Genomic DNA, 18,334 nt, shown 5'->3' on the forward strand with positions numbered 1-18,334 from the left:
CTCTAATTTCTCTGACACACCTGCAGAGGTCATACAAACAGTTTGCATCCAAGCCTGATGTCAACCAAAGTGTACAGGGACGTCTATATGGTGTGTGTGTGTTGCGGATAGTGAGTAACTTATGACTGAAACACCCAAAGTGCTTTTATGTGAATCCAAGTTATTTACTTTTGGCAGAGCAAATATGGGATTTAAGTTCGGAGCACCTTGCAAATGCTCAAAGTGTCGATAAACTTAAAGGATGTTTGGTATCAGCTGACTCAGTTTGTAGTGAAAGGAAGACGTTCAAGATAGCATCAGATACAATCCAGAGTACATGTCAACAACTTCCTTTATTGCTGATAATAATTTTATAGTTGCTAGGGCAACCGTTACCACTGGTCTTTTTCAGAGGTATCTTTATTATTTAGTAGTACAGTAATAGTGTGCTTGTGAGGTTACCATGAAAAAGAAAGCTGTGAACTCTTTGTAGTAACACAGTTTCAAAATCATAAATAGGGTTAGAAGTTGAGACTGAAAGACTTGAAACCAAATGTAAACCATTACAAAACAGCATCACTGATAGAAAAGGAGGCTGTGATGGTTTATGGCGAAAAAAAGAGGAAATTAAACAAACAGAGATGTTGGATCGATGTTGGGTAAAACATCAGGGGTTTTGACCTCTAGGGAAATTCACAGGAAAAAGTTTAATATGAAAATGAAGATTATGTGCTGTGCCCTAAAGGTTTGTTGTGGATAGCTAAGGTGAAGCTCCAGAGCAGGGGTCTCGAACTCCAGGCCTCAAGGGCCCGGTGTCCTGCAGGTTTTAGATGTGTCCTTGATCCTACACAGCTGATTTAAATGGCGAAATTACCTCCCCAACATGTCTTGATGTTCTTCAGAGGCCTGTTAATGAACTAATCATTTGATTCAGGTGTGTTAATGCAGGGTGAAATCTAAAACCTGCAGGACACCGGCCTCCGAGGCCTGGAGTTCATGACCACTGCTCTAAAGCATCTTTCAAACTCGCCAGTGTTGGCTCCGGCATTGCATTAAAATCCACTCAAAGACACCGGTGATGTCATCATTGTTTTTAAAATAGAGTTTCCCTTTGACAGCACGACTCTGGTTACTGTATGTGTTGTGTTATTCCTTCATACATGTCTCACAGGTTCGACTCTGCTCTGACTGCAGCACTGCAAACAGCATGAAAAGCAGGAAGGCTGCTGGAGGTGGTGTGCCAAAAAGTGACTTAGTTTTATATATCCTTTATTTATCCAGCTAAAAAGTCTCATTGGCAATAATTAATTCATTTATTTAGTTCTTCATTTTATATATAACCTCTTCATTCATCCTGTTGACTACAGTATTTCTACCATTATTAGCAAAGTTATTACACATAAAAAACACACAGAAACATCACTTTTTAGCTAAAAAAAAAAAACCAACCTCCTGGTACATGTGGGGCTTCTGGACTCTGAGTATAAACCAACAGCATTTTTAAGTGCGCACAGTTTGTTCTGCGCTTTGAGAAGATCGCGTGGGGGTGGTGCTTCATCCTCGTGTAATTTATGTTAATTATCTGCAGAATTTCAAACCAGTTCAGTGAAGTATATGAAACAGCTTGCATGGATGAAGGAATACACATTGACTTCAAAGAGAAGAATCCTCTCACAGTGCGTTATGTCCATATAATTATATTATTATAGCACATAAGAGCTTGGACTGCCACTCACTAACTGTTACATTATTTATGAGGTGAAAACGTGCATTTCCCTGCTGAGATGCAGCACAGCACTGTGCACGGTGTTGCCTGCGTGCTAGATCCATTACGGTATCCACGGCTCTTGCAGTGGAGCAGAGGAGCCTGATGGATGCAGAGATAAAAAGCAGAACGAGGACAAGGGAAGCGTAGATTGCTACAAATGCAGACTTCAGCAGCAGCTTGTTTTTCACTATAGCAAAGACCAGTATCCAGATTTTTTAAGGCTTTTTTTGCATCTCTTACCTTCAGCCTGGCTGAAGTTATCTTTGAATTCCTTCAGTACAGATTTCATGTGAAGGCATAGTGTTTGTTTCAAGTCACAGGAGCTTTTTTTTATCATGTTGAGGAAGAGCTCAGAGCGGCTGAAGGGAGACAGAGAGGTCCTCCTGGATCTGGATACTAGGGCTGAAGCACAAAGCACAGAGAGCTATGGGAGCCTGCAGAATGGGAGCTTTATCCCCCCACGATATGTAAGCTCTGCTTTACTTATTTCCTACAATACTGCAGTGTGATATCTCTTCAGCTCACATAAATCTATAAAATCGCATCACTTTGACACAGCAGTTATTCATTATCCTGTTCCCTTTTGGCCTCACTGATTTCTCAGAGATGTGGCAGTGAGTCTTGAGGGGTTTTACCCTTCATGTAATATAAACATGAACACAAGGTACTGTAAGGACACTGATAATGGGTAATGGTGAGGCATGACTTTACTGCACTGAAAGATTGTTTTCGGCTCATCTTTCTGGTCTTATTACTGCAAAGTGGAGGCATGTACTAGCACAAGAATTAAACCTCTCCTCAAAGCCAATTAAACATTCATACACCGAGCGAAAAGGTTCAAATGCAGAAAAGTGAGCAGAGTTTTCGTCAGCAGCTGTCTCTTTACAGAGTTTCATGATATATTAATGGTGGCTCAACTGTCAGCTTGCAGCTGCAGCTGCTGATGGAGATATGGATGGCGATGATCCCATTTATATGCAGTCTCCTACAAGAAGTAAGCAACCAGTGCCACAGTTGGGGAATTACTTCAGAGACGGGAGAACTAAGATTGGTAGGCCGCTCGCTTTGCATGAGGTTTCATCAGCTCAGTGGTAGGTAGACAAAGTCATTCGTTCATTTAACCTTTCACTCCTCTGGTCTGGGGTGCAGACTTCGTGCTGGTGTGGGAGATTCGTTCACGGAGGAAGCGGCGAGGGAAAGGGACAAATATGGCTACCAGTGAGGAGAGGGAAGCCGTTCCCGCTGAGGAGAGCAGCAGGTCTGAACGAAGGAAAGCACAACTGGCTCAGTGGAGAGAGAAGTTTGTTCAGAACCTGGAGAGTGTTGGCTTGGTCATGGAAAAGGTGTTGTTGACAAGATTAAAGATTATTTGTCTTATTATTAAATTATTAAATCTGTTCATTATTTTTCCTGACTTGTTGATTAACGTCTTCTTTGTTGCCTCTTTACTTGTAGGAGGAAACTGCAAATGAAAAGAAGACCATACACTTTCTCAAAATTAGCGCCCCCTGGGATGTGTTGGTGTGTTATGCTGAGGAGCTTTGCCTTAGAGCTCCACTGCAAGTAAGTACAGCTATTTATTTCTAGGTAGGTTCAATTTAAAGTTATTTGTTACGTGACGTTAAACCCAGTTGATAATAATACTAATTTGGGGAATAAACAAGGACAACTTAATATGAAAGAGCACACTGATGTTTACCAGATAAAGTCTTTACTATCTCACTTTTCTCTTTAATCATGCGAACATTTTCTGATTATCTCTTAAGACAATGAAAACCTGTCGTAACATTTCACTCAGAACCAAAAATGTGCATCTTATGCTGTTCTACAGTAATAGAAGGAGGTCACCTGTATCTGTGTTTGTGTCCCAGGCACAGCAGCATCTAGACCTCAACACATCTGCTCGGGTACTGAGTAAACTATGCATACCTAACGTAATGACGGAGTCTGTGCCTAACAGGCCTCTGGACTATTACACATGTGCCTTTCGCAAGTCAAAGATGAGCAGGTGGGTTAACTTCTGCAAACAGTTGGATCAGATCACTGCTGCGTGTTTTGCTGAATGTACGCCTTTCTTCAGATTCCTTGGCTGGGAAGATCACGATACATATTTCACAAATACGCAGAGGCACCGTGTTGTAAGTAACACAAGTGTGACAATAGCAGTATACTGAATGTATCAGATGTATATTTGAACTAACAGACTGAGAGTTTTATTTCAGGTCTATGAGATTCTTGCCAGGACAGCATATGGGAAAAGGAAGAAGGCTGAAGTCGGAGTGGACAGACTGTTAAATGAAGGGGCGTACACAGCAGCATTCCCGCTGCATGAGGTGAGTTATTTTTAGCTGTTCTGTACACTGAAATGTGTCGTTTTCTCTTTCTCATTAGCAGCATGTTTTTTCTCTTTAGGGGCCCTTTCAGCTTCCAAAGCACGAGGTCCGACCTGACGAGCTGAACCAGAGGCAGGTTCTCTACTACTACTGGGCCCGCTGGTGCAAATGGTACAAGTATCAACCACTGGACCATATCAGGGAGTACTTTGGAGAGAAGATTGCACTCTACTTTGCCTGGCTGGGTAAATATATATTCTTATTTCTGTTGTTCAAAAAATTTGGCTCATTTTTTACAGATAAAAAGCCCACTCCTTCCTGAATCCAGGAGGATTACTGAATCCAGACCAGAAGGTATCACAATAACTAGTAATGTTAATTAAATATTTAGATTTTGTCATTATTGCTAAAATGAAAACATTATAAATATCTGTGCAACTGTTCAGGTTTTCTCCCTGTCGACAAGTAATTTGAGTTTAATTAACTGCTCAACATAAGCGTTCTATTGATATCTCAGTAATTTTATTACCTTGAAGCACAAACTAAAGCAGTTTTTGCAGATTATTTGGTTGAAATCAATTTAAATTTAGTAGCTAACTATAATTTTATTACAATTCTGGTCATTTGATTTGAGTCTGATGGGGGCCAAAGATTTCTCTATTTAGAAAAAACCCCGCTGTTCATTTTAATAAATGAGAAATACGTGGAGTCTGTATTACACGCCAGAATCATTTAAAATGATTAGAAATGGATCAAAACTAATACAGGACAATAAGCAGAGTGCTCACATAAATAAACATACTGTATGATACAGCAATCTAAGCTACAGCCTCCTGGCACTGACTCCACAGCAGTGAAATTCTTTTATGAATCTCTGTTAAGAGGAGAGTGTAGTATATGCAAAGGGGCTATACCTGAGCTTGAAACCATTATTGTCAGGATGAAAGTCATCACTGCAGCTGAAATTGAACATCCGTCTTGCATCAGCTGAGAGCTGCAGTCTAATGGAGCTTTTTGTCTCTGCAGGTTTCTACACAGCCTGGCTGCTGCCGGCAGCAGTGGTCGGGACTCTGGTCTTTGTGTCTGGAGTGATGTCCATGGGTACCAACACACCAGCGTGAGTCTGCATCATGTATACATAGCATGTGTTTTATTGTGTAACACAAAATAATTTAAATGAAACGTCGCATTACAGACATGGCTAGTCACGTGTGACTGCACTCACTTGGATAAGGTATTGTGGTATAGTTGGTGAAGTTTTACACACAGGGGTCAGTTTAAGCAGGCAGTTCAAACACAAGTGAAGCAACCACCGTTTTAATAGACACAAAAACTTGGATCTTGTCTTTAATAATGTATAACATAAAAATCAAACAAATAGGAAACCCTCACACAAAGTTAGTTGCAACTAGTTGCAAGCAGTTGCCAAATGTGAAAAAAATCCAATGCAGTCATCGGGCAACTATTGATCACCCAGCCCCCTGACCCCCCGATCCCTCAATGGAGTTTCAGATGGTAACCAGACATTATGTTTAATTAAACATTAAACATACTTATGCACTGACAAGTATCACTATTGATAGTGATTCAGCTGAATTTAATGCACACCCACATGGCTCATAATAAAAATAAACGGGACTAATCATTGTCAGCCAGCTGCTGACTCCAGTGGCTTCTTAGAGTCTTATTGTTTCAGTGAAGCTGCTGAAATTGGTGCCGTTGTGCCTGTTCAGAAACGTATAGCAAAAACCTTACTGATGTCCAACATAAGAGCCAAAGTTCAGTGCTGTACTTAATGTACACACATGAGATTAGCATTGATTTCTCCTTAGAAAGAAAGCAAATAAGTGTGTTATAGCTTTTGTTTTAAGGGCTGCCACAGTTTCCTGGAAATTAAACTCCACTTACAGACTCTCTCAAACAAGCACAACTTTAGATTCAAATATTTCAAAGCAGAGCGCACTCTGCATAAAGACTCATGTGGGATGTCTGTGCCAGTTTGTCATATATTATTTATTAAGAGTTGGCTCTCCTTTCTGGTTTTTCTTCTCAGTGTAAGTGTAGCCTAGATTGTGTACAGTAATATTGCCTCTGTAACTATTTACCTTTTTCTGGCTTCATTTCTTAGGGATAAGTCGATATCCTAGGAAAGAGAGTCTGTGGCAGCAAGAAAAAGCAGCCATCTCTAATGGACAATTAGTGCAGAATAATCCTCCTATTAAAAAAAAAGAGGAGGAAATAGATCTCGCTGTCAGTCCAGGCTTTATTTGTAGCTGATCCCATGTGCAGTCAGGGTTTCAGTAACTCACTCCATAACTGTAATAAAGGAAAGAGCAGTAGCTTTGTTTCCCGGCAGGAGGTTAGGAGAATGCTTTCCACACCGCTCATCTGTTCCCTGGAAGCAGTACGTAATAGGTATATGTGCAGCCTTTACATCCATTAGAGTTAATTCTCCCAATCCCTTAGCTCCCACACTGATCATTATTGGGCCTCACAGTTATGTGAGGCCAAATATGTGTTGCTTTAAAACCTGTAATTAGTGTTATCTCAGGTGTAACTAATCTGTGTCAGTGTGTCTGTCAACAGGGAGGAAATCTGTAACAGTGGAGCTAGCTATACCATGTGTCCACTCTGCAAAACATGTAAGGCCTGGAACATGTCTGAGATCTGCACCTTGACGAAGGTACCAAGCTTTTCGTGGTGAACAAATCGCTGACTCTGCGAAAAAAGACTTGAACCTAATGGTTGTACCTTTCTCTGTTGCAGCTGGGATACTTATTTGACCATCCAGGTACAGTGTTTTTCAGTGTGTTCATGTCATTCTGGGCTGTAACCTTTCTGGAATACTGGAAGAGAAAAATGGCCACTCTGGCACATCACTGGGACTGTATGGACTTCCATGAAGAGGAGGTATTGGTTGCTTTCAGTATGAGTGTGATCATACTGGTCTTATTCGGTTTAGAGCTCTTAGGTCTGTCATGATTATAGATCCAGTAATACAGTAATGGGCATCATGACTGTTTGCACTTGTTTGCACAGGGATTCTATTTTTTTAATATTTGATTTTAACCTTTACACACGGAAGTTTCAGTTTTGTACAGAGTAAACAAGGTAAACAACAGAGCAAAGACTAAAATTACAGACCAATCTGTGAACCAGACAAAGCCGGTGAAGAGTGTGTCCAGTGATGATGGTCACTGTTTTCTTTAAGGAGCGTCCTCGGCCGGAGTTTGCAGCCATGGCCCCTACTATGGAGCAAAATCCAGTGACTGGGGTCAAAGAGCCATACTTTCCTGAAAAAACCAGGCTGTCTCGCATGTTCACTGGCTCCATGGTTATCATAATGATGGTGAGGCTATTTAAAATATTTTACATACTGTACTGCTGTTTTGTTGTTTTTGCACTTCAGTAAAAGAAATACTCGAGGTGCATTTTAACACTATGCATTATGTTTAGTTAGGTTCTTAAATGGTTTAATTACCACTATTATTGTCACACTGTAAAATGTCCTTCTAATACAACAGATCCAGATCCGCTCCCGAACAACAGACTTTCTCCTTTTCTCATCATTAATCTCATTGCACATGGTTTCAGTAAGGAGTCTCGGTTTCTCTTGAGCTTTTCCTTTTGTGATTGTGTTGAGAAATAGAGGTGGGGTTAACACCTTTGTGCCATTCCAGTAAATCCTGCATTGTTAACTGAACCCTTTTTTAATAATGAATCCAGGTCACATGCCTACAGGGCCAGATATGATCCCATCATCTCATCCACGCACTTTATGCTGTGTCCAAGATTCACTTCTTTGTAGATGCAGATCTGAGGATCATTTTTCACACACCCTTGTTTTGATGATGGGATTAGAGATGGAAATGTTTTAAAATTCTAATTCTCTTCCCTGTTCAGTAGAAGGATTTTGCTGGAAACATACTGATGTTGTGATAGTTGTGAATTTTGATATAAGGAATGAAAATGTCTGCAAGTTAATTTCCCAAAACTGAAAGGAATAGAATCCATTATTAGACAAAGAAAAGAAATGAATATCATGGAAAAAAAGATTCAGCTGTTACTAAATTTTATGGGAATAATACCTGATCCAAGCTCTTGTTGGAAGCTCTTGCTTGCTTGCCAATCTTTAGAAAAATCCTACTACTAAATGCTACTGACTTAGAAAAGCATATGCATGTCTAGCACATTCAATTAAAGCCGTCTTTTAAAAACTTTGTTTGTGCTCTGAAAGATGTCAGTCAGGATGTAAGAGATATGGATCAGTTTTATGATGAGCATCATGAGAGCCGCATCCAAAATATGTCGTCTAGCAATGAGGATGCTGGACTCTTGACTTCTTGGTCTTATATTATGCTGCATGGTGTTGATGATGACAGCAGACCTTTGTGTGCCTCTGGCTGTGTGCAGCATATTATGTCGCAGCTACAGGTGTGCTTTTCCCCCTCTTCTCTCAGCTGTGTGTGGTGATGATCTTCCTGGTGACTGTGGTCGTGTGCCGTGGTATCATCAGTGTGGTGATATTTCATTCTGGGAGCCCTGTGCTGCGGACAGAGGTACATTACAGCTGTTTCATGCTTTGCACAAAGAAATGCTACAAACACATTGGAGCTTTTTTCCAAAAAGAAAACTGTTAATAAGAAGAGAATGCAATTATTAAATGATTAAAAATGATCACAATCACATTTTAATATAACATTTTCGTTTTTTGGGCATCACAGTGGTGCAGTGGTGGTGGAATCCACTGGCCATTTGGGGACTTTCTGTATGGAGGCCCCAGACCCATACATCCCCATACTGTGTGGGTTCTCTCTGGGTGCTCTGGCTTCATCCCACAGTCCAAAGACATGCATGTTAGGTTAACTGGTGAATATAAAATTGGCCATAGGTGTGAACGTGAGTGTGAATGGTTGTCTGTTTCTCTGTTTAAGCCCTGTGGTTGACTGGCTCCCTTTCCAGGGAGTAGCCCCACCCTTTGTCCTGTGACAGATGTGATAGGCTCCAGTCAACAATCATGACCGTTCAGTCTTGGTTTTCTTCTTTGTCCACTGTGTACAGAAATTTATGCTGACACTTTTTATCATATTATGTAACACATATGATCTGCAGTAAAATTCTCATATTTACATTATACCAAGAAACAGCTCAGTGTTACTAACTTTACACATTTTTTTGCCATTCTCCCAACTTTTACTGCCATCAAATTGAGTTCACATGGTCAAAAACGATCAACATTTGAGTTGTGTTGTGTTGGTACTGTTTTTAATTAAATATATTTGTACATGTTTAAATGATTTTGCAAATCACTGCATTTTATTTATCATACAAACATTCATGCATTTAATTTCCTCCCCCAGGCAGGGACCATAGCCAACATCTCCAGCAGTATTGTAAACCTGGGGCTCATACTGCTGATGGGCCAGGTCTACACCGCATTAGCTGAGCAGCTCACTAAATGGGGTAAGAATCAATGCTGCTCTCACACACCTCAAACCTCTGTGGTGTATATTGTTATCAGCTTTGTACTTGATTGCCACTAACTAAAAGCTTAGACTTCTCCAGAGCAGGTGAATCTCTTCAGTTGGATCCTTATGGTTATTGTTTCTGTCAAAGTAGCTGCATCATGTTGCAGAATTATGGGACTGTAAAGTACAGATACAGAGGGCATAAAAAGTCTACACACAAAAAAATATTTTTAAAAAACCTAAAACAATGTGGTTGGACACGTCTGCACGCCTTCTTATAATTAGGGGTAAGATTAATCACATGTGAATTCATATTAAACATTAGTCATCAGTTAAAGTGACTCATTAAAATCAAATGAAGTTCAGCTGTTTTTGTAGGATTTTCCTGATGTGTACCTTGTGGCATCTTCCAACAAAATTTGTGATCTGCAAATAACTTACAAACACATCAAACTGATCTCATTGCTGAAAATAGATGAAAAAAAAAAAAACCATTACTGCCAGAACTGAGGGAAAGACAAGAAGATAACTGCCCAGGGAGGTTTACAGCAACATTAAATGAGCTGCAGGAATTTCTGGCAAGAACTGGTTGTGTACTACATGTGACAACAATCTCAAGTTAAACACACACATGAAATACATACATCAGAGCGTCCACAAGCATGTAGGTTTTGTGTCATGATCTGATGAGGCCAAAGTTGAAGGTTTTAGCAGTGATTCCTTGAGATATGTTTGACACAAAAACAGTTCACATCACCAGAGAAAAACTGTACCTGCAATGAAGCATGGTAGTGATAACATCGTGCTTTGGGGCTGTTTTTCTTCATCTGGAACTACAGTAGGGCTTCAGTCAAGCTGGGAGGATTTATGAACAGTACTAAAATAGCAATCATTTTTCACAAAAAACCCCTTTAGGCATCTGCTAGAAAACTGAAGATCAAGAGGATTTGGACCTTGTAGCACAACAGCAGCAACCACCTGCATATATCCAGATCATCAAAATAACTGATTCACCAACAAATGAGCCAGCCTGAGTACAGATTCAGATCCTGCTGAAAAACTGTGGAGTGACCTGAAGAGGACTGTGCTCGAAAGATGGCGCCATAATCTGAAAAACTTGGAATGTTTTTACAGAGAAGAGAAGGGCAAATAATGAAGACGTGCCATGCTAACAACTAACCAAAAAGACTGACTGCTGTAATAAAATGAAAAGGTGCTTCATATGATAGACAATCATATTCGCTGCTGATTCTTGATTCTTGTAAAAAAACAAAAAAACAAAAAACACCCCAAATTAATCTAAATAAAATAGTTTACACTGTGGTTTCCCTTTTTTCTTAGTTTTGACTACCTGTAAACCAGCTATCATAATATTTTGTTATCTATATAAAAATCACTTTGAAGTCATTTAAACTGTCTAAGTGAAAACAAAGGCAACATTGTCTCGATGTCTTTAACACTGTGTTTTTGTGCGATGTGTTGCAGAGATGCACAGAACACAAACCCAGTATGACAACGCTTTCATCTTCAAGGTCTTCATCTTCCAGTTTGTCAACTTCTACTCGTCTCCCTTTTATGTGGCTTTCTTTAAAGGAAGGTGAGACACACGAGTCACAACAGACACACAGGATAATCATGAAAAGATGAAGACACTGAGACAAAGAAAGTATTTAAGGTGCCACTGATCTCTCTGTGATTAGGTTTGTGGGTTACCCTACCAACTACGGGACCTTGTTCGGGATGAGAAATGAAGACGTGAGTGATTTAGAGAGCCTGTAACGTACCAGCATGTGAAAATGATGCCCCCATAGTGTCATGTCTGTGTGTCTTTGCGTTACAGTGTGGTGCCGGGGGTTGCCTCATTGAATTGGCTCAACAACTTTTCATCATAATGGTGGGAAAACAGCTCATCAACAACGTTCAGGAGTTCATCCTACCGTACGTTGCTACACTTTTAGCTTTTATGGGTTTTTTTATGTATATGTTTTATGTTTTTATAGAAAAATGTTCTGTTGTCAATCTCCAGCATATTTAAACATCCTTTATTCTTCCTTTATTTACATCCTTTATTATTTATTTAAAAGCTTTCGAGGTTTACCAGGACATCTTACTTTTTAGAGAAAAAATTTCAGGAGTAAATTTTTTCTGCAATAAAATAATAATTAAACAAATTAGATTCAAACACATGAGCAATAAGTACAGTGACTGTCAAATACAACTGAAAAGATTAAAGCAGAGTTAGGATAAAAGCTAAAACTGGTACAGATGTGGAAGATGCATAAAAGTAGCTGTGCTGTGTCATATTGTTCCACAGTTCCAGCTGTTTAGTGCAGTAAATCTCATCCATGTGCCTCTGCACCATCAGCTGTGTGTTACTGTTTAAGACTTACTGCAGACAGTAAGTGTAAAATAAGGGCAGCAGAGGAGCAGTTCAGTAAATACGCTTAAAACCTCTGGCAAAATAATGTAATCATCACTCTTGAGGATCCAGCTCTTTTACTTTGTAGCACATAAACAAATCACAGATATGATGACAGAAATTATTGCTATACATGAAAAATAAATGGGCAGAAACAGGAGCCAACATTTGTTACAGAACTGTCAGAAACAGGCTGAATGAAATGAGATTTACACGCAGAGAAGCCAAACACAAGCCAGCGCTTACAGTGGGCCAAAGAGGGGCAGTCGTGGACTGTGTTAACTGATGTTAGTGATGAATCATAAATGTGGAGTGGCCAAGGGGATGATGCTGGAAATTTGGTCTTGTGCTGCTGCAGTGAAACAGACAAAGATGACTGCATGAAGAAAACAAGCACATTTCCCCACTCAGTGGTGGGGCGGCATGTGTTGTAAAAGATGAGAGGGGATTGCAGTCATTACATCAGCAACAAATGCTTCCAGTGATAGAAAATAGGTTTGGTTAACTAATTCCAACTGAAAGTCTATGGTGGTTATTGGGGAACAATGATTGCTGTTCAGCTACAAAAAATTAGTCCTGTGTCATATCTGTGATGTAATGAACATCCTCTAAATGTGCTGTTTCTGTCAGTTTTGCCATTGCATGTTACAATGCATACTAACATAAATCCTTATCCTGATTCCATCAAATGATCAGGTGACCCTGGAGTTATGCTCCAATAGGCCCAGGCTGCTGGGGCGTTCCCTCTTCACTCACTTCTTTTCACTCTTTGCATGGTTTTGCACCACGTGTCTATTTAGTCATTAGCCGTTATTAAACTCTGGCACTTTCTCCCATAGTTATCTCCTTTCTCCTGTTTCTGCTGTCTTCTCCCATGCCATCACCCCCAAGTGGTCGTGGCAGATGGCTGCGCTTCCCTGAGCCTGGTTCTGCTGGAAGTGTCTTCCTGTCAAAAGGGAGTTTTTCCTTCCCTCTGTTGCCAAATGTTTGCTCACAGGGGTTGTCTGTTGTTGGGGTTTCTTTCGAATAGTTTTTTGGTTTTAACCTTAGAGTATAAAGCACCTTGAGGCGAATGTGTGCCTTTATAAATAAAACTGAATTAAACCAAAAATGTCTTTTTCTTCCCTAACAGTAAAGTGAAGGCCTGGCGCCAGAAGAGAACTCTGGCAAAAGTGCTGGGTGGCAAGGCATCCCATGAGCCTCGGCGCTGGGAAGAGGATTACCAGCTGGTTGAGTGTGAGGGCCTGTTCGAAGAGTACCTGGAGATGGGTGAGTATCCATATCTGGATTTAGAGACTTTAATATCACTGAATTCAACCGGATCGCCAGTTCAGTCCAACTAAAAATTCACACATAGATAATATCCATTTTGATGAAAAAATGCAAAGATTAATTATCTAATTTTAATTTCATGTGCTGCAGTGCTCCAGTTTGGGTTCATTACTATCTTTGTGGCGGCGTTCCCCCTCGCTCCGCTCTTCGCCCTCCTTAACAACTGGGTGGAGATTCGTTTGGATGCACACAAGTTTGTGTGCGAGTACCGCCGGCCGGTGGCTGAACGTGCACAAAACATCGGAGTGTGGTTTAACATACTGGAAGCTTTGTCACACCTGTCTGTCATTGCCAATGTGAGTTCATGTCTAATACATTATTGCCAGACTACATAGCAATATGAGAAAAAAAAGAACATTTATTATCTTTTATTCTTTTTCAGGCTTTCCTAATAGCGTTCACTTCAGATTTTTTACCTCGCCTGCTGTATCAGTACAAATTTGACAATGATCTCAACGGATACGTCAACTTCACCCTGGCTTACGCCCCACTCAACTACACAGAGTACCCTATGTGCAGGTATGCTGCTTTGATCTTTCTTTTTATGCTCCTTTTTATTCCTTCATCTTATGTGTCAAGTTCAACTTCTCATATATGGTTACTTTGGTGTTGCTAAGCAACATTTAAGTTTCTTAACATTTAAGTTAAGTGTGTTCATGTCATAGCCTTGGCCAACAGTGGGTGATATTACTGAATATTAAGACTGTTCTTTTCATGTGCTGCTGCTGTATATTATACACACCAAGTATTACAAATATTTCTTGTTGTAACTTTGTAACAAATTATGTTTGTTGGGGTTTTTCAGATACAAAGCATTCAGAGACAACAATGGAAACTACACACTGTTTTACTGGGAGCTCCTGGCAGTCAGACTTGGCTTTATTATTGCATTTGAGGTATGACGGAAGCTTCCTAGCATCTCTATTGACTTCATTTTGCCTGTTTTAGTGGTTTTACCTTTGTTTAGTATTGCCTTTTCACTGACACCTCTATGCCAGTTCTGCTTGTTTGGACAAATTCTAATGATTTAGTTCTCTTTTACCGTTTTGTTTCCATCTGCATCACTTTTTATTCTCTCTCTATATACCTCCTCTCTGCCATTTCCTCACAGTTATTTGTTAATGCTCACCTGAGAGAGAAGAAATTATTCACCAGTTGTACAAATTATGTGGAAAATAAAACTACAAGTACTGTTTTTCCATTTTCATGCTTGAAGATCAGCTGTCTGTTTGCTTAAAATTAATGACAATTTGTGATGTGGAGATTGTTCACACTGTTCTTGCTGTTGTTCTTACTGTCACCAGCACGTGGTGTTCTTCGTGCTGCGAGCCATTGACTGGATTGTACCCGATGTTCCCGAGTCCCTGGAGCTGAAGATGAAGAGGGAGCGCTACCTGGCTAAACAAGCTCTGGCTGAAAACCAGGAGGCCCTGTTGGTGAGTCGAGCCCGAGCGGCCGCCGCTGCCACTCCAGGCACCTCCAGCCCAGGTCAGTAAGAACATGGGACGCACACACACAAGGTCATGCAGCACACACTTCTCCATATAAAGTAAATCTAGTTAACAATGACCAGGTAAATATGTTCATATTAAACTCACTTAAATCATCTTTTGGATACAAATTTGTGTGTCTGAGAGCAGAAAAAAAATAAAAACAAGTCTTTTCTATTAGAAGTTTCTAATAAAATGTTACCGTGCTTCCTTGTCAGCTGCATGATAAACAAATCCTCTGCAGTGTGTTTCCACGTAGGTGATCCATGCAGTGTCAAACCTGTCACTGTCTCTGACACAGCTGATTCACACTAATAAATTCCACAATTGAAAGGCTTTTAAGAGCTCACCCACCCACCTGCAAAGCACCTACGGCTATACTGGCTGTCATAAACGTGCTGCGTACAGCATGATCATTAGAGGTAATCTATGTAGGATCAGTGCCAAATATTTCGCTTGATTGCATCGCCAGACTTTGTGACCTGATGTGTGTTGGCACGGGTTATTTCATCCATCAGCACTTCTGTTCAGGTTGGACTTTAAATAAAATGAAAAATCATTATGTTCAGCAAAACGAAGCAGCTTAACACGTCACATGTCAAATTTCATATTCTGCCCACGGGGATCGAGCGATGATCGTGGGGTATAGACTGTCATAGTGTGTATATTCATCCTCACCTGTATGTGTGTGTGTGTCCCCTTTGTTCTGGCCCACGCTGTTGTCATGTGTCTCATGTAGTGAATGTTGCTGGATGAGGACAGGTAAAAACAGCACAGGTAAGTGAATGGCATTCCTAAAAAGGATGTCATGATTTCAGTTCAGAAATATTGGTATTAATTTATATTTTTAAGCCGATCCTGTGATCATTTAAAGTCTGATTTTCTTTTGTTGTTTAATCAAAAGTTATAATGTAGTACATGTAAGTCAGCAAAACATCTGTAAGACGTCAGTGGGCCCAGAGTTGCTCGCTGTTATGGTGATTATTCATCTCCATATCACATTAGTTAGTCTCTGTTTAGAAGCTGCTTATTTTATTTGCTGATCCAAGTTAATAGCTAGCTCTTTCCTCAACATTACTAACTAATACTAATTACTAATACTACTACTCCCTGTGGTTTCAATGCATTTGGGATGCACAGGTTTTGGATTGGAGTCTGAAAACTTGATTACAGCAGGTGGCATTGTGGGATTTTTATATCCTCTAACTCCCCTAAAGTCACATTTTGTTTAGTTTAATTTAGAACTTAGTTAGATCAACACTGTGTGAATTTAATGTGCATATTTGCTCTTCGAAGATAAAAAGCAACCATTTTATTAGATGTGAGGCCTACAGGACATACAGACTAAGGACTTTGGCATCTGAAATTATTTATTGCATTTCATTGTGTAACCAGTTTATTTAGTGTTGTAGTTACCTGTTGTGATCGCTGCAGCAAAAGTATCTGTGTCAGCCTTTTCCTCCTCTGTACCTCTTATTGTAGTCAGTCTAACACAATTAACTCTTTTTCTTGCCTTTCTGCTTCTTTCCCGTTACTTCTGCCATTGCCTCCTCTGAAGGAAGTGACACGTCCCTTGGAAACATGAGTTAGGATTCCTCTGTGGAAAAGAAGCAGTGGGACTGAACGCTGGTGGAATATGAGACTTTCCTTTGTATCTCGGATAAGTGAAATTTTCCCAAGAAAGTGGAATACTGTCTTGGGATTGGTTTTCATATCACTAATACATATTCATCTGCACAGATACATGGTAAGCAGGTGTGCTTCGGCCTGCCCACCTTCTTCATATGGACATTTCTCCAACATATTCGGGATTTTTTTCAATCTCGTGGTTATTGCAACATTATCAGAGTCTGATGTTACTGGAGCAAAGGGCATGAATTTATAAAGCATAAATCTATGTATTGCTAAATAATTAAGCAACGTATGTGGGGAAAATTAGTATGTTGATTGGCTTCCACTAGCTGCAGCATGCACTGTTAATGCTACCTGACTCCACGCAGGTGTGGGACTTACTTGCAGTACTGTGTGTGTATCCCACGCAGCCTCAGATTGACTTCAAAGTCTGACAACATGAACTATTTAAATGATGCCAAATGTTGTATTGACAGAGCATAGTTTGAAATTGCATAAATTCCAATTTGCAGTATTTTTTTGCTTGGAGTTACTGTTGGGATACTCAGAGGACCTGAAATGTAATGAAGTTGGATTACACCTTGACTCTGCAAAAGCTCATCCTGAATATTTTGGGGGGGGACTTTATAAAACTCCTCTGAAGGGACAGAAGGCTTCAAACAAAGGAGTGCACAGGATCAGTAGTGCCACTCATGGAAAGAAAACAGACTTTTATGTGTGAGCTCGGCAGACTGCCTCTTTAATGTGTATTGTTATTATCTTTATGACGAATGCTGACTTGAGGTCAAAGTTCACCTTTCTTGGACAAACTGTTACAACAAGATCAACAGAGTCAGCAGTGCTTTGGGGGTTTTTTGCCCCTCATTTTCACAAAGCTGGCATTGTTCACTGACTGTATTATCATCACATAGTTTATGCTGCGTTTTCACTCAGCACCAAGCATGAAAGTCTTTTCTACGTGAATGTCCTGCACAGTATGGCTGTACAGTACTGTAAACAGGAGTGAAACAGCACCTGAGCAGAGGCCATATTTTACATATGAGCTTTTTTGTCATTTTTGATCAAATAAATCTAGTTTGACGAACGCAAACACCTCCTCGATGTGGGATTCACAGCCTCAGAGATGCTGTACTTGCTGGAACTTTAATCCTTCCACACCATCTGTCTCCTCCACTTTCTTCTTCTCTTCATTTTGCCCTCCTTCTTAAAACATCACCTTCCACCCAAAAAGATGAAAAGTCTCTGATTTATTGGGAGTCAGAAACAGACAGGTGTTTCATTAATGATTTCCCTCTTCCTCTCCCTCCTTCCCACACAAAAACTCCACCAATGGCTGTGGCCTTGGGCAACTCCTGACTTTTACTTCATCTCATCTCCTCTTCCACCTCAGTCTCTTTTTTTCATGTTATTTCATTCCTGAAGTCACTTTTTTTTGTAATGAATACTATCTTCTTCCTCCTCTTCTCTCTCTTGGCCACATTCATCCTTTAGATTGTTGTGATTGCTCTGCGTTCCTCTGCCATGGCCTGCAGGAAGAGTGAGTTAGTACATGTCAGCGAGCACAGGTATGCGCTGCGGACATCGGCTGGCTCATTTACCGGCTGCTGGAGTGAAGTGAGGGAATGTTTGCATGCAAGCAAGACATGGCAACGAGGCATATGATGAGGACTCAGCTGAATAATTTTTTTAAAAGCCCTCGAAACTTGCCTGATAGTCAATGCATTAGCATTTCAGTTGCAAATGCACATACTGAGAAATACAGCTGCATTTCAGGGTTCAGTCAGTGTTATGTGTTGCCTAATATATATGTATATATGCATATATACATATATATATATATATATATATATACATATATATAAACAGAAAGAGGTCTCTTCGTCGAACTTCTAGGGAAAGCTCTAGGGAAGCTG

The 18,334-nt window shown here is 40.2% G+C and overlaps 1 protein-coding gene across 1 annotated transcript; it reads left to right on the forward strand.

Annotated features, from left to right (window-relative positions):
- The first annotated feature begins 1,817 nt into the window (after window positions 1-1,817).
- ano11 (anoctamin 11) lies at window positions 1,818-17,505 on the forward strand. The gene is made up of 23 exons (XM_005730764.1): window positions 1,818-2,214; window positions 2,672-2,798; window positions 2,897-3,090; window positions 3,203-3,310; window positions 3,619-3,755; window positions 3,828-3,885; window positions 3,970-4,080; window positions 4,160-4,325; window positions 5,107-5,197; window positions 6,667-6,763; window positions 6,847-6,990; window positions 7,292-7,429; window positions 8,541-8,639; window positions 9,441-9,543; window positions 11,034-11,145; window positions 11,249-11,303; window positions 11,389-11,486; window positions 13,100-13,236; window positions 13,390-13,595; window positions 13,682-13,818; window positions 14,105-14,195; window positions 14,604-14,787; window positions 16,348-17,505. Exons 1-23 carry the CDS (start codon window positions 2,083-2,085, stop codon window positions 16,377-16,379), a joined length of 2,757 nt encoding a protein of 918 aa, XP_005730821.1. The 5' UTR covers window positions 1,818-2,082; the 3' UTR covers window positions 16,380-17,505.
- Window positions 17,506-18,334: the final 829 nt, after the last annotated feature.

The sequence above is a fragment of the Pundamilia nyererei genome, unplaced genomic scaffold (genome assembly GCF_000239375.1).
Source record: "Pundamilia nyererei isolate P.nyererei 1_Seehausen unplaced genomic scaffold, PunNye1.0 scaffold00039, whole genome shotgun sequence".
NCBI classification, from domain to species: Eukaryota; Metazoa; Chordata; class Actinopteri; order Cichliformes; family Cichlidae; genus Pundamilia; species Pundamilia nyererei.